A 25,779-nucleotide genomic window follows, 5' to 3' on the forward strand; every position below is an offset into this window, starting at 1 on the left:
TGTTCTGTTCTGTTCTGTTCTGTTCTGTTCTGTTCTGTTCTGTTCTGTTCTGTCCTTAAAGGAGCGCCTGTCCTTTTTTGTGCATCTTTCTACCTCACATTCTCCATTGCCATCTCTACATCCCTTAGGTCAGCCATCACACTGCTTATGCTGGAGTCCAAGGTAGCTTTGGAGGTAGAGAATAGAATTTTTTAGCTTGTAACTTCCAAAGGTGCTGCATTATGTACCATATGCTGCTATGCATGGCACATAAATACTTTACAAGCTTGTCTAGCAGCTCTTTTCTAACCTGGGATAACCTAGATCTGTTTTCACAACCCTTTGCCTCCTGTCACTCAGGAAGGAGGAAACTTACTGGTTAGAATTGGAAACCAAAGAAATGCTACACACATCAGAATGGAATTTTGTCCCTGTGATTAGCATATATAGTAGAGTCTTACTTCACTGAACAGGTTTTTCCTTTCACATTTCACAGGTATTCTGTAGCTTGAAGTCTGTAGTTATCAATCTCCCTCCCTGAGTTTAAACATAAAAAGAGTTCTGTGGGGCTTTCTTGTTTGGATTCTGTGTCCATCCTTGTAGGTACTATACTGCTTCAGTCCATGCATACATTTTCTTAGTCACCAAAACCCTACAATGTATTAAAACATGATACTTATCCCTGTCTGTACATATTAGAAACTAGATATGTGTCAAATATTTCATAGCTGGCCAGAGGATGAAAAAGTTACATGTAGAGCTTGACTGTAAAGACCGAAAGTTGTTCTTAATCAACTTGCCCTGTTGACTTGGCCACGAGGCCTGAGGGAGAATGCAAAGTATATGAATTTTGTACTTAAAATTTTTTATGATATAAAGTTAAATTTTCTCTCATTTCAGTTTGACCCTCAAATGTTTTATTTTTTAGATTTATTTGTATAAAATGCTTTACTTCTATGTATGTATGTGTACTATGTACATGGCTAGTATATGTGGAAGTCAGAAGAGGGCATTCTGTCCTCTGGAACTGGAGTTATGAATAGAGGTGAGCTGCTACATGGACACTGGGAATCAAACCCAAGTGCTCTGCAGATGCAACAAGTGCTCTTAACTTGAACCAACTTTCTAGCCCCGTAGACCTCTTCTTATGTGTAGTCTCAGTGTGGGTACTTATTAGTGCTATATCTAAATGTTATGATTTTAGTTTAAGTCTACACTTTAATCTGCTGATTTAAAAATAGAAGTAATAATAGTTGTGTTTGCTTTAGTAGTCATAGGAAATGAAACCTGAAAGACATTTAGTGTTCTATCTGTTCACTATGAGTATCTGACAAATACTATAATAATTTCCTGGCCAGTCTAAGCAGTTACTATTAAACTATAATCAAGTACACTGAGTACTCAGCATACCAGGTAGCCAGGGTTCTGTGTGTCTTCTCTGAATTATCAAAACTATCTTGTAAAATAAAGATATTCCTCTGTTCGAAATGAGAAAAGTGATGTGTTATATCCCACAGTGTAATAATAGTGGAGCTGGGATTGGGGTTCCTGTTTAATTCTAGAATTCATGGAAACTCACCTGGCTTTTTTTCTTATAAAATACAAATGTTATATATTAGATTATGTTTAAAAGTTAAAGATAGCCCAAATTAGTGGCCAAAGTAAGAATGTGGTGTACAGCATTATCTATCCATAATTACTTTAAATATCTTTTGCATTGGCAGGCACTATTTCAGTATTCACATGTTTGTTTGAAGTAGAAAATGGCATTTTGCTGTTTTAAAGTAATTATATTAATTTTTTAATATAGTTTTGCCTTCTGTGTTGCTTATGGCTTTTCAGGTTGATATTGTCGTCGGTACTCCAGGAAGATTAGATGATTTGGTGTCGACTGGAAAGCTCAACTTGTCTCAAGTTAGATTCCTGGTCCTGGATGAAGCAGTAGGTTGAAATACATTCATATTTTCTTTAGAGGGGATGCTTATGATAAGATTTATAAAGTGAAAAAAATACAACTCAGCCTTAATCCTACTACCTAAAAATTACAGTCAAGCACATTTTCATTTACTATATTGATACACATATAATTGACTTTTTTTAATCTGCATATTAAGTCAATCTTGAGTCAAAAATTGAAAGAAAATTCATTTAGATTGAATATATGTTCAATGTAGTTTTATTGTTTGTCCTAAATAATACAGTGTGACTGCTATTTACATTGCACAAACACGTGATTTGTAGATGGAACATTTGTATAACATTGCACCAAGGACTTGAGCACCTGAATTTAGGGATCCAGCAGGGGTCCTGACACTGAATTATTTTAGAGAGTTTAATCAGGCTTTGAGGAATTTAGGCAAACCTTAATTTAAAAAAAAATCATATCTCAAATATTCCACTTCACTGTTTGTAATTGTGCTTTGAAGGCTGTTTAATGATCTGTTACATGGATATGTCATGGCTTCTTGAGTTACTCTCCAACTAGTGACATAGATAGTTTGCTTTTTTATTCCAAATAACTGCATACATTGTTTTTTTATACAACAAATTATTTTTTTTTATGCTAGAGATGCACACTGTGAACCATCTGGAAGGACATAAATGTGTCTGAGGCTTTTGAGATACTCTATCAAATTATTCTAAAGATGGTTGGATTAATTTTCTACCACAGGAACTTTTTCAATTTTCAAATTAAAATCAGTGTCTTAAGGACATGCGTTATAAATTGTTGTATTCATGTTAGAATACTGAAGTGTGGTTTATTTATTAAACTTCTTCATATTTTAGTCTCAAGGAACCTAAAGTTGAATTTATAACTTGCATTCAATTATCCAGCAGATTATAATTATTTTGAAAATATAGGAATATGTATGTATATATGTTAATTCTTTTATCTTGTATTTTAAATTTGAAAATTAAAAGATTTTAATACTGATGAAAAACTCTTTTCTGCAGGATGGGCTTCTCTCTCAAGGCTATTCTGACTTTATTAACAGAATGCACAGCCAGATTCCTCAGATTACTTCTGATGGGAAAAGACTTCAGGTATCAAATGACTAACGCAGCTCAAAAATAGATGTAGACAGTTGTTACTCAGTGTTGTAGGATCGAAGACTTTTGCTTTAAGGTGTTATGATCAAATTCATTGTGTATATTTTCTTTGTTATCATCTAGTTACTCAAATACACACAAACACACACACACACAGCTGACAGTCTTAAAAGCTGTTTTTCAGGGCTGGTCAAGTTGGCGCACAGCACACCTTTAATCCCAGCACTTTCTGAGTTTGAGGCCGTGCTGGTCTGCAAAGTGAGTTAAGGACAGCCAGGACACTGTTACACAGAAAAACCCTGTTTGGAGGAAAAAGGCAGTTGGGGGGCTCCTTTTAGAAATGAGGATAATTTCTTAGTTGTTACAGATAACCCTAAGATACTCTCAGCGCCTCTTTCTGCAGAGCCCTGGGTGCTTAGAATCTGGATATCATTGTTGTTTCTTGTGCAAATGGGAAGTAGCATTGGCTACTGACTGTCAGTCACCTCCCTAGTAGTTATTTCTGAAAACATTGCCCTTGTCTCATCCTTCCATAGGAAGCATTTGAAAGGGAGGAACTTTTGAGAGAAGGAGATGAAAAACAATTTTTAACCTTTGGTTTACAACAAAAAACAAACAACAAAAATATCCTAGAGAGAGATGGCATGGCTTCTGTGTGACAGTGTCACACTGTTAGTTACTACATGAAAGCAGGGATTAGATGTGCTTTAGGTTCCCTGACTAGTATTCTGTATTCTCTTGTCATCTATTGTTAGTGTGAGTCTCAAAACAAAGCAATTAATTTTTAAAAACTAGTGTGATAGCATGCTGACTGTTATAAAAGTTGGCCTGAATGTGAGTTTTCCTGTCTCTAGGTGATCGTTTGCTCTGCTACTCTGCATTCTTTTGATGTAAAGAAACTATCTGAGAAGATAATGCATTTTCCCACATGGGTCGATTTGAAAGGAGAAGATTCTGTTCCAGATACTGTACATCATGTTGTTGTCCCTGTGAACCCCAAAACTGACAAGCTCTGGGAAAGGCTGGGGAAGAACCACATTCGAGTAAGTGCTGTGAGGTGTGAACACTGTGCTGAGCTAGTCTCCTCAGGCTAAGTCAGTCCTTAGCATCCCTCATCCCTTTCTTATTTCTACCTTCAACAGACTGATGATGTACATGCAAAGGATAACACAAGACCAGGTGCTAACAGTCCAGGTAAGATGAAAGAATGAGTAGAGTGTGTTATACATCTTGAAAATGATTGGTTTGTTTCTGTGACAAGTGTTCTCATGAAAGATGTGATATATGACCCACAAACCTAGAATGGGAAAAGTAGAATAAGAATAATCATGAAATGGGGCAAGCTCACACCACTTAGCTTAGAGGAGCAGTGTTAACCACTGAACGTAGCTGTTAGTTGTGTGGCCTCAAAATCATAAGTCTTCTGGATTATTGATTGTAGATCATAGAGAACCAGCACATTTGTCTAGAGACAAAATTATATTGACCCTGAAATTCCAGAAATATAAAGATGCGGAATGCTGGGGGTTGGGGGAATGCCTTTATTAAATGGTGAAAGACAAATAGTGTGGATTTCTTAATTATTTTTATGATTTCGACTTTTTTAGTGTATGATTCAGGGCATTAAACACATTTATATTATTCAACCTTAGTGCTGTCTGCAGCATCTTTTGTTCTCAAACAGAAACTCACTGATCAGTTCTGAAAAAGCCTAACATTAGTCTCAGTGCAGTGAAGATAGCCTAGCAGACAGTGTCTTTCATGTCCATAACATTTCAAAAACATATGAAGATACAGTAAGATACAAGATGCTAAACCCTAAGTGAATGTATCTTAAACTGATTCGACTGCATGCCTGACATCAGATGTTTTGAATAAGTCCTTAGAAGTCAGAATGCTTTTACTTTTTGGTTGAATTCACTGAGCAGTTTGACATACATCTGAAAGGTGGATTGACTGAAATCTTGTTTTGAGTTCTTAGAAATCGGCTTTATGTGTAGCAACAGATTGACACGATCCATACTCACCCTTCCTGTTGAAGTAGAGAAACTACTAGTTAAGCACAATCTGTTAACCCATGGTTAGGGAGCACACTTTATAAGATACCAGCTTTTACTGTGATGATGTTTTTGTAAAGCGTTTGCCTATTCTTCAGTACAGTTGGAGACAACCAGAGAACCTTTAGAAGTAGGGCAGATTAAAAGCATGTATCAGCAGAGGAGTAAACTATAACACTACTTCCCAGGAGAGAGACTTGGGGAGCATGACTGAAAAGCTGCTAACTGGGTTTTCATTCTGTGGAGTGGTATTAGATTGGTTAGACTTACTAATTTCTTTAAGAAGGTTAAAATCATCAAATAATTATGTCTTAAGCATAAAGGGAAGTTAATGCAGAATAGATTATAACTAATGCTTGAGAGGACGGTACCAAGTCTTGGTGTATGTGGCTGTTTTGTTTGTATGTTTACATATTTGTGTTTCTTAAAAGATTACATTGTATGACTGCATGCATATATGTGCCTGTGTGTTGCATGCTTGTGTGTGCATGTGTGTGTATGTGTGTGTGTATGAGAGAGAGAGGCCAAGACCCCAAAATAGTGTATAAGACATTGACAGAACCAAAATAAATGAAGCAATTAAGTATTTCACTCTCATACTGTACCTTGTCTATAGTATAACAGGGAATTTTAGAGTTAAGCAATATGTCAGACTGATAATGTGTGCTCATAACAGCTTCAGAGTGACATTCTGTTGCTTTTTCTGTTGCTATGGTAATCAAGAGATGTGGTCTGAAGCTATTAAAATACTGAAGGGGGAGTATGCTGTCCGAGCAATCAAGGAACACAAGATGGATCAAGCAATTATCTTCTGTAGAACTAAAATTGACTGTGATAACTTGGAGCAGTACTTTATGCAGCAAGGAGGAGGTACATTTGCTCTCACTTATTTCTTCGTTTCATAGATTATTACCCTCATGTTGATAAAAGCTAGAATGTATGCACAGAGTTTAAAGCAGTGATGGCACGTTATAATCTATCTGTGTCTATCCAGTCCTTTTCTTTGGATAAGCCCTGGGATGGACATGAGAACGTCTTCCACAGTGCAGCAGTCGTCATTACCATGTACCTGAATCACAGACTTCTAATGCCATAGATCTAGATTACTGATTAATACTAAAATCTAAAGCATAATGACTAAAATAGTACAATATGTATTTTCTAAGCTGGTAAATAGGAAAAAGGGAATAAGAGGAAAACTCTAAATAATAAAGGAAGAAAGAAGCCAGGCATTGTGGTACACATCTACAGATGAGAGTCAGAGGTTGGAGGACGGGGAGGTCACTAAGTCACATATCAAGTTTAGGTCAGCCTGGGCTGTATAATGAGATAGGATCTCAAAACCTAAGTGTTAGGGAGATAGCTCAGTGGTAGAATTTACCTGGTTATGAGTAAGACTCCTGCTTCAATTTCTACTCCTAGAGGGAGAAATACATCTTAGGAATCACAGAATAAGAGCAGTACTGTAAAAAACCTGACTGTATTTAAGTGTCAGTGAACTGAAGGCTGCTGCTAAGATCACATAGAGTGTTAATCTAGATGAGTGTTAGACATATGCTGTTAAAAACAACATGCCAAAAACCCAAGGAAGACCTTAAAGACTATGTGCTGGTTTGCAAGATACAAATTCTATTATGTTAGTGATGACATGTTGAATTTTAATATTAAGATTAACACATATAAACACATATGCTGAAATATTAATCTAAAGATCTAATAAGGGATGAAAGTAAACCTTAAACAAAAATATTAGTAGAAATAAAGGGGCACTAATGTGGTGAAAATATAATGACCCAAACTTTGCAAATAAAACATTCCACACTAAAATTAACTTGACCCAAGGTTTATACAAGTCTGTAGAGGTAGAATAGACATTAGAATGGAAATGGTGTAGTTTCACACTAGATGTTTTTTATGTTTAGATGACTTAATGTTTCTTATCAAATACGGAAATATTCTAAATAGGTATGGAAATGCTTAGTTTGTAATCAGAAATGAAACACCAGGTTTGACAAGGCTGAGGAACATACTTAAGTACTCTAATTTATTGTTGAGAATATTAAGCCGTAAAGCTGTCTCAGTTGAAGGGCTATACATTCTTTTATAAAGTTGGACAGTAAGCTGAGTGTGGTAGGGTGTGTCTCTAATCCCAGCTCCTTGGAAAGTTAATACAGAAGTTTGATAGAATTTAGAATTCTCTTAAAAACAATCCACTGCTGATGTTTTATGGAGTTTGTGTGTGTTCGGGGAGGGGTATGTTCTGTGTGAGGATATGTACACATGCCTGTGGAAGTTAGCTGGCTTCCTTGATTACTTTCCACTTTACTTTTTGAGACACTCTCACAGAACCTGGAGCTAATGGATTCAGCTAGGCTTGCTGGCCAGTGAGGTCTATGGTCCACCTATCAACCCCAGCATTGACAGAAACAAATGCTGGGGTTAAAGATGCCAACACTTTGCCCAGCTTTTACATGGGTGCTGAGAATCTGAGGTCCTCTCTTCATGCTTATACTTTACCACCTGAGTCTCCCCAGCCTTTCATGGTATATATTTTAATGGCATTTTGCCTGGTTCAGAAAGTTTGCTGTCTTCATTTGTGCCAAATTGGAGTATAGATTTTTATAGGCATGTGTTTTTATAGTCTTTGGCATAATGTGTTTCAAGGTCAGATGTTAAGTATGCTTTTTCTTAGGACCTGATAAAAAAGGACACCAATTCTCATGTGTGTGTCTTCATGGTGACAGAAAGCCTCATGAGAGAAAGCAAAACTTGGAACGGTTTAAGGTACAGTGTGCCTAGTTACCTGCATTTGCTTATTATTTAAGGGGGCTGGTTATAGTGTTCCTTATGCCACTTAATAGCATTGAAACAGTTCTCTCCCCGGAGACTAAAAGCATTTTACCTTTATCCATACATTGTGGCAGGAATTAGTCACCTTTGACAGTTAGATAACAAATTTTATGTACCTGTCACGTAGTTCACTGCTCCCTCGTAGTGTGCCCAATTAAATATTCTTTGACTGACATTTGTATGTACATTTCTTCATACATACATAATTTTGTTAGGTAGATACTTTTTAGAAGTATAGGATTAGGTAAACCTTGTCTATGAACCTTTCTGAAAAGTTTACAAATACTTGGAGAGAATTAATTTTTTTGTTTGTTTGTTTGGTTGGTTGGTTTTGGTTTTTCGAGACAGGGTTTCTCTGTGTACTCCTCGCTTTCCTGGAACTCACTCTGTAGACCAGGCTGGCCTTGAACTCAGAAATCCACCTGCCTCTGCCTCCCAAGTGCTGGGATTAAAGGCGTGCACCACCACTGCCCGAGAATTAATTTTGTTAGGAAATGAAGACGGTCATTAGAGTTTGGTAGTGTGGAAACAAACATACCTGGTTTTATGGTTGTTTGAAGTGCGCTCTTCCAGGTGCTTGTATTCCGAAGGCCTTCTGAGCCCTTGGTGTGTGTAGTAGGCCTCAGCCATTTAGAGCTAAATATCAGTAGTATCTTTTCACCAACAGTCCAGAGAGTTTACTGCCGTGGACAGAACAGGTGGTCTTTTTCCATCATTTGGAAAAAAGTGGGACATGTCAGGCTTAGGTTAGTGTATGCTTCCATGCTGTGTATCCTTGATGTCCTCTGGCTTCATTTCACCAAGTTCACTGCCATTCATCCTGGGGAGTAAACTAGACCCAGAGTCAGTGTGCAGCTCTCACCTCCAAATCTTAACTTTCTTCTGCACAAAGGCATCCAAAGGGCTAATTTGTGTTTCTTTGTGTTTCCTTTGTAAGCTCTAGGGGCTTATTTCCTACTCACTCTTTTTTCTTTCTTTCTTTCTTTCTTTTTTTTTTTTTATGCTTATGGGTGTGTTGCCTGCACCATGTGTGTTCAGTGCCCACAAAAGTCAGAAGAGGGTGTTGAATCCTCTAGAACTGACATTACAGATTGTCAGTGCTATATAGGTGTTAGGAATGGAACCCAGATCCTCTGGAAGAACAGTCAGTACTCTTAACCACTCCCATGGAAAATGAACCATCTCCCCATTCCCTAGATTTATTTTAGGTTAAGAATAAAGACAACACTTATGTTTCTGTATTCTGTTCTATTTTATATTTTTGGTGTTCCAAAGCTATTTCTAAAGACTAAAGATAAAGCCTGAGTTTAGCTTTGGCTTAATACACTGGTACAAGAAAAACAGTACAACCATTAATATCATGTCTCAGCAGATCATAGATTAAAACCTCAGGATTTGGTCCAGTAGATTATTATATCCAAACTGGTAATCTGAAAAGTACCATTTAGCTTTCTTAGTGGAGTGGTTTTTTTTTTTTTATGTTTTATGCATTTACTGACAGACAACTCCTTGTCTTGGTTCTCTTAGAAAGGAGACGTAAGATTCTTGATTTGCACAGATGTAGCTGCTAGAGGAATTGATATCCATGGTGTTCCTTATGGTAAGAAGAACCTTTCTACTTAACGCACTAACCTTACAAACAAATGACAGCTGTTAACCATTGTCTGCATTTGCAGTTATAAATGTCACCCTGCCTGATGAAAAGCAGAATTATGTGCACCGGATTGGCAGAGTGGGACGAGCTGAAAGGTACTGCTCAAGTTCTTCCCCCTTTGAGCTTCTATGTTTCAGAAATAAGGTCTAATACAGGCTTTGAAATCTTTCAGGATGGGCCTGGCTATTTCCCTGGTGGCAACAGAGAAAGAAAAGGTAATCTTCGAGATCTCTGTTAGAGTCATTGTGAGTTACATTTTGATATGGGAAGTAAAAGCAGTTTGATTTCCCCACTGGGGTTGGAATCAGTCATAAATGGAAGTGAACATTTTATAGAATTTCTTCCTTCTGTATGGATTGAATAGGCAAATAATAGCATGTGGTTTGCAAAGAAAGGAATAAAACAGCAACATTCCTAATAGCCTTAATATAGTTTTCTCAACAAAAACCAATTAAATACTGTAGCATAATGCTGTAGGACACTTAGGGAGTGACACAAGTGTGTGTGTGTATGTGTCTGTGTATGTGTGTATAATATATATACATATATATATATATATATATGTATGTAATTCTGATTTGTAGAAAAACTTTTATAAGGTCTCCTACACATTTTTTTCCTCAAATTTATGTGCATACTTTCCCTATGTGCTTTATCTTTGGATATAAACAGACTTTTTAAAATATTAATTTGGATAGAACATTCTCCAAAATGTATCCCCTCTCCACACCCACCTTTTTGTAGTTCAGGCTGGCCTCAAACTCGATCCTCCTTGCCTTAGCCTGAGTGCTGGGCTTACAGGCATGCACCACCACACCTGGCTGCATGCGCCTCTTTGAACATCAGTTGAGAGTTTTTTTGTATTATTTCTAGAATAACCCAGGTCTATTCAATGAGCCATCAAGTAATAACCGTAGGATAAAATGCATAATCTTTTTTCTAGTGTTTTAAGGAAATAAAATATTAAAAAAACAAAAATGTAGAGCACGGTATTTAATTTCCATCTCTGTATATGGTCATGTTTCTTCTCCCTTTAATGTAGGTTTGGTATCATGTATGCAGCAACCGTGGGAAGGGATGCTATAATACTAGACTTAAGGAAGATGGCGGCTGTACTATCTGGTACAATGAAATGCAGGTGAGACTTTGCCAATACTCCCAGAGACTTTATTGAAATCAATAAACAGACTACATTCATCTAGAAAAGTTATATTTCTACTTTTGTCTATTCGTCAGTGATGAGAGAAGAGTAATTGGCTAATAATTCTGTCTGTAAGTTGTGACTTGGGAGCTACTTCCAGGGATCCAGCTTCCATTTCTATTAAACATTCAGCTTGCCTAGTTTTATTTAATGCTATTACAGTAAAACTTTTATCAAAGTGAAATTTTATCTAAAATATTTTAATTTTCTCACTCTTTCGTAGCTACTTTCCGAGATAGAAGAACACCTGAACTGTACCATTTCCCAGGTTGAGCCAGATATAAAGGTTCCAGTGGATGAGTTTGATGGGAAAGTTACATATGGTCAAAAAAGAGCTGCTGGCGGTAAGCTTTCAGATGTCTCAGTGTATTGTTCCCTTCCCCCTCCCACCCCCCATACTGTACCAGTGTTTTGTATCCCAGACTCAAGATTCTCCTGCCTCAGCCTTCTGAGTGCTGGGATTATAGGCATCCAAAACCATATGTAGCTAAATTTGCCTGTTTGAATGTCAGTTTATGAAGACCATAATTTTGTCCCATTATGCTACCAGTATATTATTAGCATATTAATTATTCTCTACTAATTGCTCTCCAGTGCTTTATTATTATTTGACTTCCAGCATTTTATTGTGTGATCTGTATGTGAATGAGGGGCAGCAAATTAGCTGATTGTCTTGTACTATTTATATCAAGAAGAGTACTTGAACTTTTAATGAATTATTAGGAAATGAGTATTATAGGTGATTTTGAACAAAGAGTCAGAAGTCTTTAATGTAAGTGGCAACCTCAGTTAGTGTTCTCTTTGCCCAGAATGTTTCTGAATGCTTTTGATTCAGGGTATACTAAGGGAGTGGTACGTGTGGGCATTGAGGCAACTGTTAATGAAGCTTGATTACTAATTTATATTGAAAATCTTAGTTTAAAAATTTAAAGCTAAATGTTGTGGAGATAACTTGTCTGGTCGTAAGTTTTTACTGCTAGAAACAGTATTTGAGGTGGTAGAATTGAACTCACAGCTTCCTGACAAGTGCCTCAAGCGTGTCACTTACATTGTTCCTGGTTTGTGTGCTCGTACAGGTGGAAACTATAAAGGCCATGTGGATATCCTGGCACCTACCGTTCAAGAGTTGGCTGCCCTTGAAAAGGAAGCACAGACATCTTTCCTACACCTTGGCTACCTTCCCAACCAGCTGTTCAGAACCTTCTGATTTCACGTAGATGGAGTGGGATTGGAGTCATAAAGTCTATAGTCTTAACTCTAAGCCAGTGGCGCTGCTTCTGAGCAGCGGTATTTATAGTAACCGAGCTACTACTGCTAACTCGCATGTCAGGAAACACACATCTTAGGAATTCTTCGTAAAATGGCAGCCTAATGAAAATAAATTTGACAACTATATTTTCATGAAGGCTTGTGTCTTCTTTTAAAGTTCTATTTGTTTGTTTTCTTTTAAGAACACTGTAGGCTTGTGGAATACCTTATGGATGTATGAATGTGAATCAGGACCCATATGAAACCCAGATCGAATATCCTTTGAGTGAAATTTTTCACAGGAGTGATGCTAGGTTGAAGTGATTTTGAGATATTTCAGGCTGTCTGGGTACATTATAAAGCTGGAGGAGAGCTGTAAAACAAAAGAAAAGCCAAAGACCCCAAGGTAGAAGGCCTTTTTTGGCTAATTTGGAAACTAGGAGGGTGCTTGGAAATTCAATATGGATTGGTGACTAATGCTGATGACAGTGAAGGAGTCTCTGAATTTTTTTTTTCAAAACCTTTCTTTGCAGTTGATTCACATAAGGACAAAATGACTTTGCTGTGTCGCTGTGTTCTAAAATCAGTTCATTTCTATCCTTTGATTAAAATACCTCCAGGAGAAATTTCAGGGCATACAATTGAATTGTTCTCTCGTGTCTTTGGACTCCTAGGTGAGGAGAGGTAAAGGTGTTCTCTACCTAGAGATTCCCCAAGAGCAGTTGATGGTTTTCAACCTTTTAACAAAATCTCAAGGGAAACTTGGTGTAGAAACAGATGTCACTAGTGGGAGCACCACCACGGATGCTTCCCTTCCAGAGCTTTATACAAAGTGATTTGATGATGCCAATTAACTTCTAGACCAGTTTCTAGATGTCCTAGAACTGCTGTCACGTCTCATGGCCGTGTGAAGACTGCTTTTTGCAGGTAGAATGGATGTTTACATGCATAGGAGAAAATATAACACTGAAGTTCAATACTGAACTTACTATTGGTTAAATACTAAGAGCCAGAAAGAATCTACCTTGTTACAGGCTTGTTTTGTAGGAGTAAGAACTGGACTCAGTGAGCCACTGGTTGATAAGAATGCACACAGAACTGGGATTTCTTGGTTTCATTGTTTGCTCTCTGAACCACCTTTGAACCCGATAGTGGTATCCCCTGGGCAGCTAAGAGCAATGCTGACTTGAGCTGACTGACAGCTGAGGAGTGGTTCAGGTTGCTGTCTAATTTTGAGCTATTGCAGGAGAAAGCTTCATGTAAACAGACCAAGGCATGTACATGTGTGTAGTGTGCTGTGTGGAGACCCGACCCAACATGATGTCCCTTTTCCAGCCTCCCCACTAAGGCTTTCCTAGTGTTTGTGCCAGTGGTAAGCCGGTGAGTTGTTCATTAAGCCTGCTTGCCATTGATGACTGAGCCTGAGAAATGCTGCTGCATCCTTTTCCCTATTAGAAATAGGAACTCCTGAGTCTTTCTAGGGTCCCTTGCCAGCATCCCATCAGTGGGGTGTGAGTGAGAAGAATGGCTCTCACGTCTGCACCTCCTCTGTCCTTTGGCCTGGACCATGGGCGCAGTACTAGTGAGCCTGTAGATACCATTAGTTCAGTGTGATACTTGGGAAATGGCAGAAAGACCTGATAAGGGACCTGGCTGACCCTAGGAAATAGCTGTCCACTCTTTGTTAATTGTCTGGTACAGTATCTGGAGCTTATCTGAGCTGCTGCATGGTTAGATCTTGGTCACACAACTTTGGCATCTGCCTTAGAACACTAGAGGCCCTAGAAAGGCTAGTGCATATTAAATATTAACCTGTAAATGGTAGTGTTTCTGACTCAGCTTCCTTATTGTCCCTTGTTTTTTAAATTCTACAGGAACTGAAACACTGCTCACAGGTCTAGGTCATTCTTCTCTCTAAACAAATGTTATGGTTCACTCCACTTCGGTGCCCAATGGGGTAGTAGGCTTAGCCACCATCTTTGGGCTTTGATTATGAGGGCCACCCCTGCATAGCGACTGGAGTGGTTTTATGCTTGGGGGATTGGGGTGTATTTCCACTCTTAATAAGCTTGTAACAATCCATCGAGGCACAGTGATGATTTATGTCATAACGCTCCGCCAATGCTGATGAGCGCTGAGGGGAACTTAAAAGCCTGCGAGCTTCACATGGGCCTTGATGGACTCTGTGAACCCATGCTTTCTGTATATCGGAGGGCAAGCTCACTAGCTTCTCTAAGATGTGGTTCCCTCATGAAGATAAAAACAATTTGCATTATTCAGCAGCCTATTAGACACTCTGCAAAAGTTGAGTAGATTCTCGAGAGGCACTTAACATATTTCTTGTTATTTACATTATTTCCATTGTCCTTGTATTATGTACAGTACTGCAGTGTGTACCTTCTTAGAATGTTGTCTTAAACACTGAATTCAAGACTATGAACACTGGATATTTTCCAGGACTGCCAGTGCCAGATTACTTTCTCAAAGGGCTGTGCTGAGCAACACACATTAACAACCTAGGAAGAGTCCTGTGGAATATAGTTTATGAAGTAAAGTAGAACTTGTACCTAAACCTTGCTGTAGGTTTATAGAGTGTAGATCAGTGCTAGTGAGAAGCAGACAGGAGGCGCTTCCACTTGACTCCTTACCCTGCTCCCTCCCTGTGGCTGCCACCACCACCCACCACCCACCACCCACCCCCTGCTGCCGTATTATGGGTTATAAGATAGATATAAACTAAGATCTAAGCTTGGAATCAGCCTCTCTCTCTCTCTCTCTCTCTCTCTCTCTCTCTCTCTCTCTCTCTCTCTCTCTTTCTCTTTCTCATTTTTCCTTTTCAAGGTAGAACTATGTGGCAATGACTCAGTCTGCCGCAGATTTGAAAAGAAAGAAAAGAATTGGAAATGGGCAAAACCGTTTAGTCACATTCCTCACCTTGTTTTGACTTACACAGAAGTTACGTGCTTCATTGCCATTTGAATTTGATAGATGAAATTTTTAAAAAAAAGTAGATAAATACACAAGGAAACCCAGATTTCCTTCCAGCAGTTTTATCATTTAACTAGATAATGGCATTTTCCAAAGTACTAGTAGCAGTCCCAAAGTGACCTGGTTTTGTGGGAGTGGAGAAAGAAATATTCAAACAAAAATGTAACGGTACAGGAAGGAAAGGGAGGAACACTATTTTGCAATTGTGGAGGATGCCTTTCAAGGAAGAGATGAGGGAACTAAAGGGGATTCCTTCAAGGGGGAGGAAGGGATGGGATTTATAGGGTTCTTCTCCGGGTGGAGGGAGTTAGAGCACTATGGGGGGGGGGGGGGGGGTTGGTTTCTTCTTCTATTTTTTTTTTTTCCCCAAGACAGGGTTTCTCTGTGTAGCCCTGGCTGTCCTGGAACTCACTCTGTAGACCAGGCTGGCCTCGAACTCAGAAATCCACCTGCCTCTGCCTTCCAAGTGCTGGGATTAAAGGTGTGTGCCATCACTGCCCAGCTTGGTTGGTTTCTTTAGGTAAGGAAAAGATGTAATATTTTGCTGTCAGTTTCTGTTGTTTTAGGTTCCTTTAAAATCCTTTAAAGCTTTAGTTACTTTGTTTCTGATATTCCACTTCTGGTTAAACTATTGAGAGAAATCTGAAAGATTTTGGAATCTAGGAGGTCTGCATCTGAACCCAGTAATAGTTAGACTTCTCTTTAGCCCACTCATATCAGACTCTGTTAGTTCAAGGGCGGGACCCAGAATATCTACATTTTAGCCAACTGGGATTGCCAAGGGACCATTGGAGAAACACAGAAGTAGCTCTCAGAGCTTTCATTCTTATGGCAAATTTTTACCCTAAGATGAATCAAAGGACATGATTCCTTAAATGAAATGCAGGGTCTATACCTTGCCTCCAGGAACTCTGCTTTGACTGCTCTGGATGGAGTAGGCCTTGGCTGATGTTAGCAAGCTGCTTTAAGTGGAGCCTGATGCAACTGTGTGCATGCATGTGTGTACATACGCATATGTGTGTGCATTCAGAGTTTTGTAGAGAATCTGGGATAGAGAACTGACTAGAAGAGGAGAGAGACTACTAGAATGTTGGAGTAGTGATACCCATCATGAATTTGGCTTTTCCTTTCCCACATATTGTGACTCCCTGGATACTCTCAAATGTTAGCTACTTAAAGTATGACTGGTTATAAAAGGGAAAATTCCGTGTTTAGACAAAGTGGTACTGGAGTGGTAGGAACCGGTTCGGACCCTGTACTGTGAGGGAGTTATTGCAAAGGGGCCGAGCAAGAAAGCTCTGTAGAAGGCATTTAAAGTTCATGAAATGGCACACTTAGCCGCAGTCAGACTTAAGAGAGCTTGCTACAGAACTCTTAGGTGTTCTCGCTTGAGCGAGAACCGGCTTACAGTCTCAGACTACAGTTTGAGATATTTTGTTTGGCACTTAAAAGGCAGGCAATTTGGAGAAATTGGATCATATCCGTATCATTACATACTGTTTACTTAAAATATTGGTATTAGTGCTGTAGGCTATAATAACAAATCTTGTAATGTGTGTCCATCCATAAATTGTTACTCGTTTTCCCAGTGCTGTTGGCTCACAACCCAGCACCAAGAAAACACTGCAGAATAAAACCAATGTGATAATGGTGGAGACCAGAGTCAGGGCGTGTGAGTTTGTGGCTCGCTTCCCAGTCGAGTACACTAGGTGGTGCTAGTGTCGCGCTGTGAATACCCACAAAGGTCGGAACACATGTGCTGGTGTATTTTTACCACTTGGGGTCACTTAAGGATTACCTGACTTGCCTCTTTCCCATCTAAGCAAATTCACAGATTCCTAGGAATTATTTCCCCATTACATCTGTCAGAGGCTGTAGTCTTTTTTTTTTTTTTTTTTTAACCTAGATCTTGAAGGCCAAGAAGTGTGAATTGGGATTTTTTTTTTCCCTCAACGAATTGGCCCCACATGGTTAGTGCCTGGGTGGTTCCTCCTGTCACAGTATGGTGGACCACCACCCTCAGTCTTCTCTTGGGCCCACCATTGAAGACGTCTCTGTGTAAAGAATTTCCATACATGTCAGGATCGTGCTTATGCTAATTGCTGTGCTCATTAACATCTCCAGAACTTGGAGTGCTTTTTCTCAGTCATTTCCTTTGATTCTGCCTGTGTCTGAAAGGCCAGCTCTGAATGAAGAGAGGTGGGTATCACGTTAACTAATTGCTGACACCCACTGGCTTTCCCGCCTCCTATACAGCTGATCCTAGGAATTACGCCACAGCCCCTTGAGAGCATGCTAGAAATTTGTGGAATGGCCCTAGTGGACTTGCCTGCCTGTGGGTGGGTATGGGTGAGGACAAGGGCAGGGTGTGTGGGCTTGCACAGCACTGACAATGAGCCTAGTCACTTCACATGGCAGCTCATGAGAACATTCAAAACATTGATGCTCTTTCAGAATCTCCCTTCTCAGCAAGTGACTTCTATTTTCCTTCCTTCCTTCCTTCCTTCCTTCCTTCCTTCCTTCCTTCCTTCCTCCCTTTCTTTCTTCCTTCCTTTCTTCCTTCCTTTTTTTTAAAACTTTACTTGATGTGTGTGCATATTTTATGTGCTTGGTACCTGTGGAACTCTCAAAATGATATTGTATCCCCTGGAACTGGGTTTACAAATGACTTGAGCCAACAAATGGGTGCAGGAACCAAACCCAGGTCCTTTGCAAGAGCAACAAATGCTCTTAAGTGCTGAGCCATCTCTCCAGCTATTATAGCTTCTGCTATCAATGAATACCTTCTTAGGTACTAGAAGCAGAACTGAGTCACCAACTCAAGAGCATCCTCTGCTGGGGCCATTTAAAGCTGTGACAGGAATTCATTTGGTTTCTACCATCGAGTGCATGGCTAAACCTACCTTCATTGTTGTATAGTTTATCAATCTGTGTCAAACCTATCCAAGGAAATGAGCTAGGCCTCTACTGTAGTAATTAAATCCAAACTAAGATGGGAACTCAAAGTCCTCTATAATTTATTTCCCAACTTTCCTCCTTAAGTCCTCTCAGTTCATACCAGCTGCCTTGTCTTCTTAGCTCTCCCAACCCCATGTAAAAACAATAGGTAGCATTTATTGGTCTATATTGTGAGCTTAGCACCATTCTAAGTACTCATCCTGGTTCAGCCCTAACGACCCAGGGCTAAGTTACCTTCATATTTCCTTTCTAAAGATGAGGAGGCTCAAGCACCAAGAGGGTAGTGATTAGTTTAAAGGTGACATGGCTGGAAAGTAATGACACTATGACTGCCTTTATTCTTGTGCTGTGGCCTGCTGGGAGATCTTCCCACCTTCTTGACTGTCAAGATTTTTACCCAGTGCCAGGGCCCTGAGTCATCCTACCCACCCCCTTGAGTGAAAAGTCTGCTCTGGAATGCCACCCAGAAGCCAGATATTTTGTATTCTGATTCATGTAAGAGCCAGTGCTGCCCTTTTTGTAGGTAAGGAGCCTGAGGCCCAAGGGTCTTGGATGTTGAGTTTGTCATCAGATGGGCTTTCCTGCTGTGCCCCTCCAGGAAAACCTCAGCTCATCCCCTTGTGTCCCCTACACACTATAAATTAGTTCTAAACTCTCTAAAACTGTCACACACCTACTCCAGGTAGATGAAGGTGCTTCTCAGTGCAGTGGCTCACCAAAGGGGTTGTATATCAGATATTTATATTACGATTCATAGCAGTATCAACAATACAGTTCTGAAGTAGCAATGAAATAATTTTATAGTTGGAAGTCACCACAGCATGCAGAATGGTATTAAAAGCATTAGTAAGGTTGAGAACCACTGCTCTAGTGAAAGGCTTCTGGCCTCCAGTGCTGCTTCTCCCTCTACAGTGTGCAGGCATTCTCACAGCGTGGGGAGTTTTCCAACTGACGGGGCTCTTGTGCTGAGATGACGGAGACAGAGACCTCCAACAGAAAAACACCAAGAGACATTTCACTCCAAGCAGGAGACAATATCCCAATCTACTAACCCCAACAGAATGGGAGAATAGACCACTTTCAGTAGAGAAATACAGCTTTTTTTAGCTTTCTCAAGAAAACCTTTGACCAAAATCTGAGCAGAGCATGATTTTGAGCATATGGGCCCCAAGTTCCAATTTGCTATGGCTGAGATTTCACTGGTATGATGGACCCACACTCGGAAAGAAATATGTGAATTCATCATGGCTATTTTTGCAGCCCTGAAGTTGGCACACTTCCAAGTTGAGAACTTTCTGCTTTAGCAGCTCTCGGTTATTTGAGGCTGGATGACTCACTTAGTGTAACATCCTCTTGTTTTCCTCCTTTTCCTCCCCCTGGGCCCCTCCCACCCAGGAGGGCTGGCAGGGGCAGGGAGGGTTATGAAACCTAAACTGCTGTTGAAGGCTGCACTTCTTGTCAGTTTTTTGTTAGTGCTTTGTTTGGAACCCTCTTACTGGCTCTCCTCGATCCCCTCCCTACTAGACAGGTCACCTGTCTTTATGTGTGCTCCAGACCTTCTGTTCCTTCCTCCCATAGTGCATTTTATTCCTGCATTTTATTTACCTGCTTAGACATAGTGCCTCTTGCTGCAGAAAGGGTGTTTAAAGCAGGCCTACTTCCAGGATCCTCTAGATGCAGGGCAGAGTCTGGCTAGTAAGTATTTGTTAAACTGGGAAAAGAAAAGGAGAGAGGAATAGGCACATGACAAGACCCTTAAATGAGGAACCAGCTAGCAGAGTTAGGATGACAAGTTACAATATGTTAGCTTGTTATTTGGGGCTGGGGGGTTTACGGTGAGAGATATGTATATCTTGGAAATTAGGCTGTAGATTCATACAGGGCCAAGCCTCGACCATCTCCTTCGGAGAGAGTTTGTGTTTTCCAGACTGAAACTGTGTTGATGTAATCCAGAACCAGCCAGCTACACTGGAAGGAAGTCTTTCTCCACACCACTGTGCTGCACTGCCAGTCATCCAGTGCCACTGCAGCAGAGCTCACTGTGCAGGCTGTCTTGGTTTCCCTCCCCCCCCCGCCCCCCCCCCTCCATCTATTGAGATAGACATCCATCCATCCATCCATCCATCCATCCATCCATCTACCTACCTATTTAATCTATTTTGAAACAAGGTTTCTCTGTGTAGCCCTAGTTGACTTGGTACTTGTTCTGTAGACCAGGCTGGCCTTGAACTCACAGATTTGTTTGCCACTACCTCCCGAGTGCTGGAATTAAAGGCATGCACCACCACCCAGTATGTTTTTAATTCTTTACCTCTTTGTTAAACAGGAATAATTATTGAGCTTTAAGGAAACTGTGACTTAAAGTAACAAGGTAAAAATTCAAGAATATTAGTTAGATACTTCAATACCTGGTTTTCAACAAGAACTGGAAAGACTTAATTATAAGTAACAGAATATAAGCTGAGAAGACTCTATCTTTAGAGGCCCTAACAAGAGAAAACACATCCCTCTAGTGCACAGGGAGAATTCCCCAGGATATGGTAGTTCATAAACAAGCCTCAGTGTGCTTAAAAGAATTAGAGCCAGACAGGCACCAAACACACTGGACTGAACTTGGAAGTCAATAGAAAGCATTGAAATAGTAACAAGCACAGGGAAGAAACAGAGCCACTGTGTCAAAGAAGAAATCCTAAGAGGAATTAGAAACTGCTCTGAGAAAGGTGAAAGCAGAAATGTCTACGACAGCTAGAGGAAGAAGCAAAAGTGATGGTTAGAAGGAAATGTATAGCTGTGAATCATTGTATTAAAAAGGGGAAAGAGGGGAGCTGAGGAGATGGCTCAGGGCTTAAGAGTATCTGCTCTTCTTGCAGAGGCCTTGAGTTTGGTTCCCAGCACCCACTCATAACTCCAGTTCTAGAGCATCTGATTTCCTTCTGTGGGCTTCAGAGGACGCTAGTCACACACATGGTACATATACATACATGCAGGCACTCATACACACTCATGCTTTTTTTTTTTTAAATTAATGATGAAAGAATCTCATGTTAAATTCCCATCTTAAGGAACTAGGAGAAAGAAAGAGAAAAATAAATCTCAAAGCATAAAGAAGGAAGGGAACAATAAAGATGAGGACAGATGTTAATAAACAAAAAATGGAAACAACAGAAGAAAATCAACGGAACCATAGAGTCATGTTTCAGAAAAGATTAGCAAAGCTGGCAAAGCTTTGTTTAGAAAGAGACGAGGTCATTTTCCCGAGGTGACTCCAACAGGGAAAGTCAGAATGAAGATTCTGAAGGAAAGCAGAGTTCGTGTCAAGGTTCAGACTGCGGCTCTATCTTCCTACTTAGCCTATATGTGCTTAAGGAGCAGGGACTCCTGTCACTCATTTGCACATCCCTAGTGCTTTTACTCTGTGCCTGGCACACAAGAAAGGCTCCGGAAATGTTTGCTGAACTAAAATGAAAAGCACACTCCTCCCCATCCTTAGCCACCATCTGTGTACAATGATAAATTATGCTTCCAATGCAGATCAAGCTGAATCGCACGATTTCTGATGAGAGAAGCTGGAAACAGCAAACTGCTCGTCCTTAAAAATAAACCCTTCAGCTTCAGAGATTTGGCCCAGAAATGAACCGGGTTACAGCTCAAGCCCTGACACCAGAGTTTATTACCCTGGAGCCAAAGGGATGATGTTTCTGGCTGGAGAGAAACTTGATCACCTTGACCTGGCCCTGGGTACCAGGTGGGAACTCATCTTCCCTGTCCCCATTCTGGACTCCCAGGGAGATGGATACTGCTTACAGCCAGGACTGGCCCCTCCTCAGATGGATCTGATCCAAGGGAGCCCCCAGACCCAGCCTTCTCCCCACCCCACCTCCCGCTGAGTGATAAGTTAGGAACAGAGTTCAGGGTCCCAGCTCCATGTAGAACCTAGACTTCTGCCATTTCCTATGAGTTAAAATGTGGACAATATTGATGTTAATGAACTGCTCGGTCCTGGGAGGCTGGAGAAGAAAGGAACCCAGAAAATACTCAGTGGGATAGATGTTGTCACATGCTCAAACTGGAGTGAAGCGTAACCTGTTCCAGGACCAGTGAAGATGCCATGGTCTTCACACATATTATCTCCTTGGCTGAATACGGGCTGTGAGGGGAGCCTAGTGCAAGCTGAGGCTTCTAGAAGTTATCCTGAACTAACCATGGTAGGACAAGGGATCCAGGGATTTGGATGCTCATGTCCTTGGGGCACTCCCCCACCTCCTCAGTCTACTTTGAGCCTCTGCATTTGTGAATTTCCCAGGAAGACTATGTGTGTGGGGCAGGCAGCCACCAATGCACGTTCGTGTGTGGTTCTCCCGGGCACAAATGCAACAGCTGCTTTCCCCCCTTTTCTCAATTTAAAGGTGACTCCCGTGGAAGCTTCAGATGTGGAACTGACCCTAAGTTGAAAAGATCTTTTTAGGGCAAGAGCTTTGTTCTTGTGAATTTTCTGCCTCACCAACCATGGGGAATGTGAGCCGGGAGGGAGAAGTCTGTTAAAGAAGTTGGTCATTCATTTCAAGAGCCAGGGGCCTTTCTGCAGAAGCATAGCCTCCCATTCTCTCGGCCTTTTGATCCACTGGGGCTCTGGGCAGGAAGGTGCAGGGCAATGGCCCTGATCCCAAGAACCTTCCCACCTGCCATTATGGGATGCAGAGAAGGTCTTAAATTTTTTGTTAATAGGGGCTTTAATTCTGTTTTGAAGTTAATAATCTCAAATTCCTATATTATAAATTAGCAAAAAACAAAAAATACACCTTTCGACCCTGAGAAAGCGATGAACAGGCACTTATATTTGATCAGTTGTAAAATGGCTGTCTCCTAGAGTGTACTACCTCAAGATCTGGCTCCCGTCCATTCCTCAAAAGGTCGAGCGTGGATTTGGTTCATTTTATGATGAGAATGAAAAGAAAGCCAATGAAACCCATGAGTACTGATGTGACTGGTAGATTCCTCGGTATTAGGTGCCGTCACATACCACTGTATTCTCCACAGGAGCTCAGGTACAAAGGACTCATTGTATGCTCTCTTGAAAAGAGGTATAGAGGCAGCTGTTAGTTTGAAGCAGTTAAAGTTGACACTCTGTCACCAGCTCTCCAGGTTCATTCTGGCTTTCTGTTCTGCCGTACTTAAGCTCATGCCTTCCTCAAAGAAGCTACTTTAGGGCTCAGGGAGATGGCTCAGTGGACAAAGTGCTGCCTAGGCAAGTGTGAGGACCTGGGTTCAAAGCCCCAGCCTCCAGGTAAAAAGCTGGGCTCAGAGACACACCTTACAGTGCTGTAAGCCCAGCACTGGGGGAGGCAAAAACAAGAGGATCCCTATAATTCTCTGGCCAGATAGATAGGTAGCAGAATCTGAGAGCTCCAGGATCTATGGGAGAATACATCTCAGAAAATAAGATAGAGAGCGAATGGTTGAGGAAGATGCTGACATTGACCTCTGCCACAGAAATGAGCAGTGCCTTCCTCCCAGAGTGTGGGAGGTGGACAGGGAGAGAAAGGGTACAAGAAAGAATGACAAGTGTAAGAGTGGCAGGAGGACCAGAGACTCAGGGCAGCTAGTGTCCCAGAGGAGCACACCCCAGGAGATTAGCAGAAGGGTGAGTAGCAGTTAGTATTTTGAGATAGACGTGCTGGCTTAACCGCCAAAGAGAATGGATGAGCTCATAGCTAAGGGGACCCCAACGAGAGTGGCCTTAGACGGAATCCCCCAAGGGATGTGTGAGGTGGCAACGGGACGTGGTTTCTCTGAGTTCCTAGCCTCTGCTGTCCTCTGGGTGGCTTTATTTACATTTTTATGCTGGTCAGTCCCAGGCTTGTGGCCCCTAGGTCCAGCAGAAACAGAGCTGCCATTGAACAAGACCCAGGATACAGTATGACAATTGGTCCTGTGGTGACACTTAGGGGATTTGGTAATGATTGGTGAGGCTGGAGCCTGTGTTTACAACCTCCCTAGAAATGGAGTCCCTGTTGGAAACTGAGTCTCATTCACAGTGGTACTTGAAGAGCGGTGATTGGAAGATGGGATACAAAGACAACGAAAAAGGCAAGTCTTAGCAGGTGTGGAAGGGATTGCTGTCAGGACCCTGATAACAATAAGGTTATAGGATAAGCTAGTTACACATAAGTGTGATTGACAAGGTATGCTCTCAGCACCGATTTCTCTAACTGCAACGCTTGTGTCCTTTTGCTAACCACTGCTGTCTGGCAGCATTTTGCCCTGGGTCCTACTTAGCTTTTTGACTTGGTGCATGCAGGTCCTGCTTGGGTTCAACTGAAGTTATTGCCAGGGCAACCACAGGTAACTAACTCCTGGCATGATATAGACACTCAATACATCACTTTAAAATGAATAAATAATGATTCTTGCCTTGATCTGTGCTGGATGCTCCCCAGCGGGCTGCAGAGTTGAAAATCACGAGTTTATCCCGGTTTTTATAACCTCCGTGAGGTTACAAAAGAGACCCGAGAATAAAGCTTCTTAAGAACAATGGTTGTCACTGAGCACTCGAAACTGTCAGTAATGACCTTTCACCTTTCTGAGCTCATTCTTTTTATTAATTCTCTGATAATTTCACACATGGATACAATGTATTCTGATCACATCAAGCCCATCCTCCCCCTGGAAGTCCTACCATACCCCTCACCACACCCTTGTCCCAACTTTATGTTCTCTTTTCATAGACCACCGAGTCCAGTCAGTGCTGTCTGTATGTGCACAGGTGTAAGACCATCCACAGGCACACAAGCCACTTCTGAAGAACAAACAGTAAGTCTCCCAATTCCATCAGCTTCTAACTGCCAAAGCTCCGCAGGTAGGGGTGGGGATTAACATGTCTTTTTCTCCATCGCTTGATCTTGTTCAGTGTGAGTTCATTAGTGCAATGGCCATGTCAGACCCAGAAGACATCTGTCTCTTATAATCTTTGTGTCCCTTTATCTATGTTTCCTGAGGGGTGTGTGTGTGTGTGTATGTGTGTGTGTGTGTATGTGTGTGATGTCCTATTTAGGGACTTCCAAGTTATCCTCTGTAGTCCATCTTTTATTTCTTTAAGACTTACTTATCTTAAAATTTTATTTGTGTACTGGTTAGTTTTCCGTCAACTTGATATAAGCTAGAATCACAGGAGAAGTGGGAGCATCTGTTGAGAAAATACCTCCATAATATTAGGCTGTAGGACATTTTCTTAATTAGTGATCAATGGGGGAGGGTCTAGTCCATTGTGGGTTGGCCATCCCTGGGCAGGTGTCCCTGGATTCTATAGAGAAGCATGGGAGCATGTCAGTAAGCAGCACCCCTCCATGGCCTCTGCATCAGCTCCTGCCTCCAGGTTCCTGTCTTGTTTGAGTTCCTGTTCTTTCTTTGGTGATGAACAGTAATATGAAAGTGTAAGCCAAATAAACCTTTTCCTCCACAACTTACTTTTGGTCATGGCAATTCATCACAGCAATAGTGAACCTAACTAGGGCAGAAATTGGTACCAGGATCGTGGTATATTACAGTGATAGACCTGACCATATTGTTTTGGGGAGGACTGTGGAAGGACTTTGGGATTTTGGGCTAGAAAAGCTATTAAATGTTGAAAGCTCAATGGAATGTTCTGTAGGAGCTTAGAAGATAACTTTGAGAGCAGCACAAATGATGGGGGCCTGGACTATGAAGTTTCAGAGAGAAGCAAAGACTACCAGGCTATTTATGCAAAGAATCTGATTCTGGCTATCTGGGACTGAAGAATCAGCTGTGCTTAACAA

General features: G+C 40.9%; 1 protein-coding gene across 1 annotated transcript in view; it reads left to right on the forward strand.

Moving 5' to 3' along the window:
• Positions 1-12,197, forward strand: part of Ddx1 (DEAD-box helicase 1) — a 27,500-nt gene extending 15,303 nt beyond the window's left edge. The window contains exons 15-26 of the mRNA XM_028772202.1: positions 1,822-1,920; positions 2,935-3,024; positions 3,885-4,073; positions 4,173-4,224; positions 5,811-5,957; positions 7,780-7,871; positions 9,465-9,537; positions 9,614-9,686; positions 9,764-9,806; positions 10,634-10,729; positions 11,016-11,136; positions 11,869-12,197. Coding sequence (XP_028628035.1) covers positions 1,822-1,920; positions 2,935-3,024; positions 3,885-4,073; positions 4,173-4,224; positions 5,811-5,957; positions 7,780-7,871; positions 9,465-9,537; positions 9,614-9,686; positions 9,764-9,806; positions 10,634-10,729; positions 11,016-11,136; positions 11,869-11,999 — 1,206 coding nt within the window. The 3' untranslated portion in view covers positions 12,000-12,197. The remainder of the gene's footprint in view (positions 1-1,821; positions 1,921-2,934; positions 3,025-3,884; positions 4,074-4,172; positions 4,225-5,810; positions 5,958-7,779; positions 7,872-9,464; positions 9,538-9,613; positions 9,687-9,763; positions 9,807-10,633; positions 10,730-11,015; positions 11,137-11,868) is intronic.
• The last annotated feature ends 13,582 nt before the right edge of the window (positions 12,198-25,779 follow it).

This window comes from Grammomys surdaster, unplaced genomic scaffold, assembly GCF_004785775.1.
Source record: "Grammomys surdaster isolate TR1022 unplaced genomic scaffold, NIH_TR_1.0 212, whole genome shotgun sequence".
NCBI lineage: Eukaryota > Metazoa > Chordata > Mammalia > Rodentia > Muridae > Grammomys > Grammomys surdaster.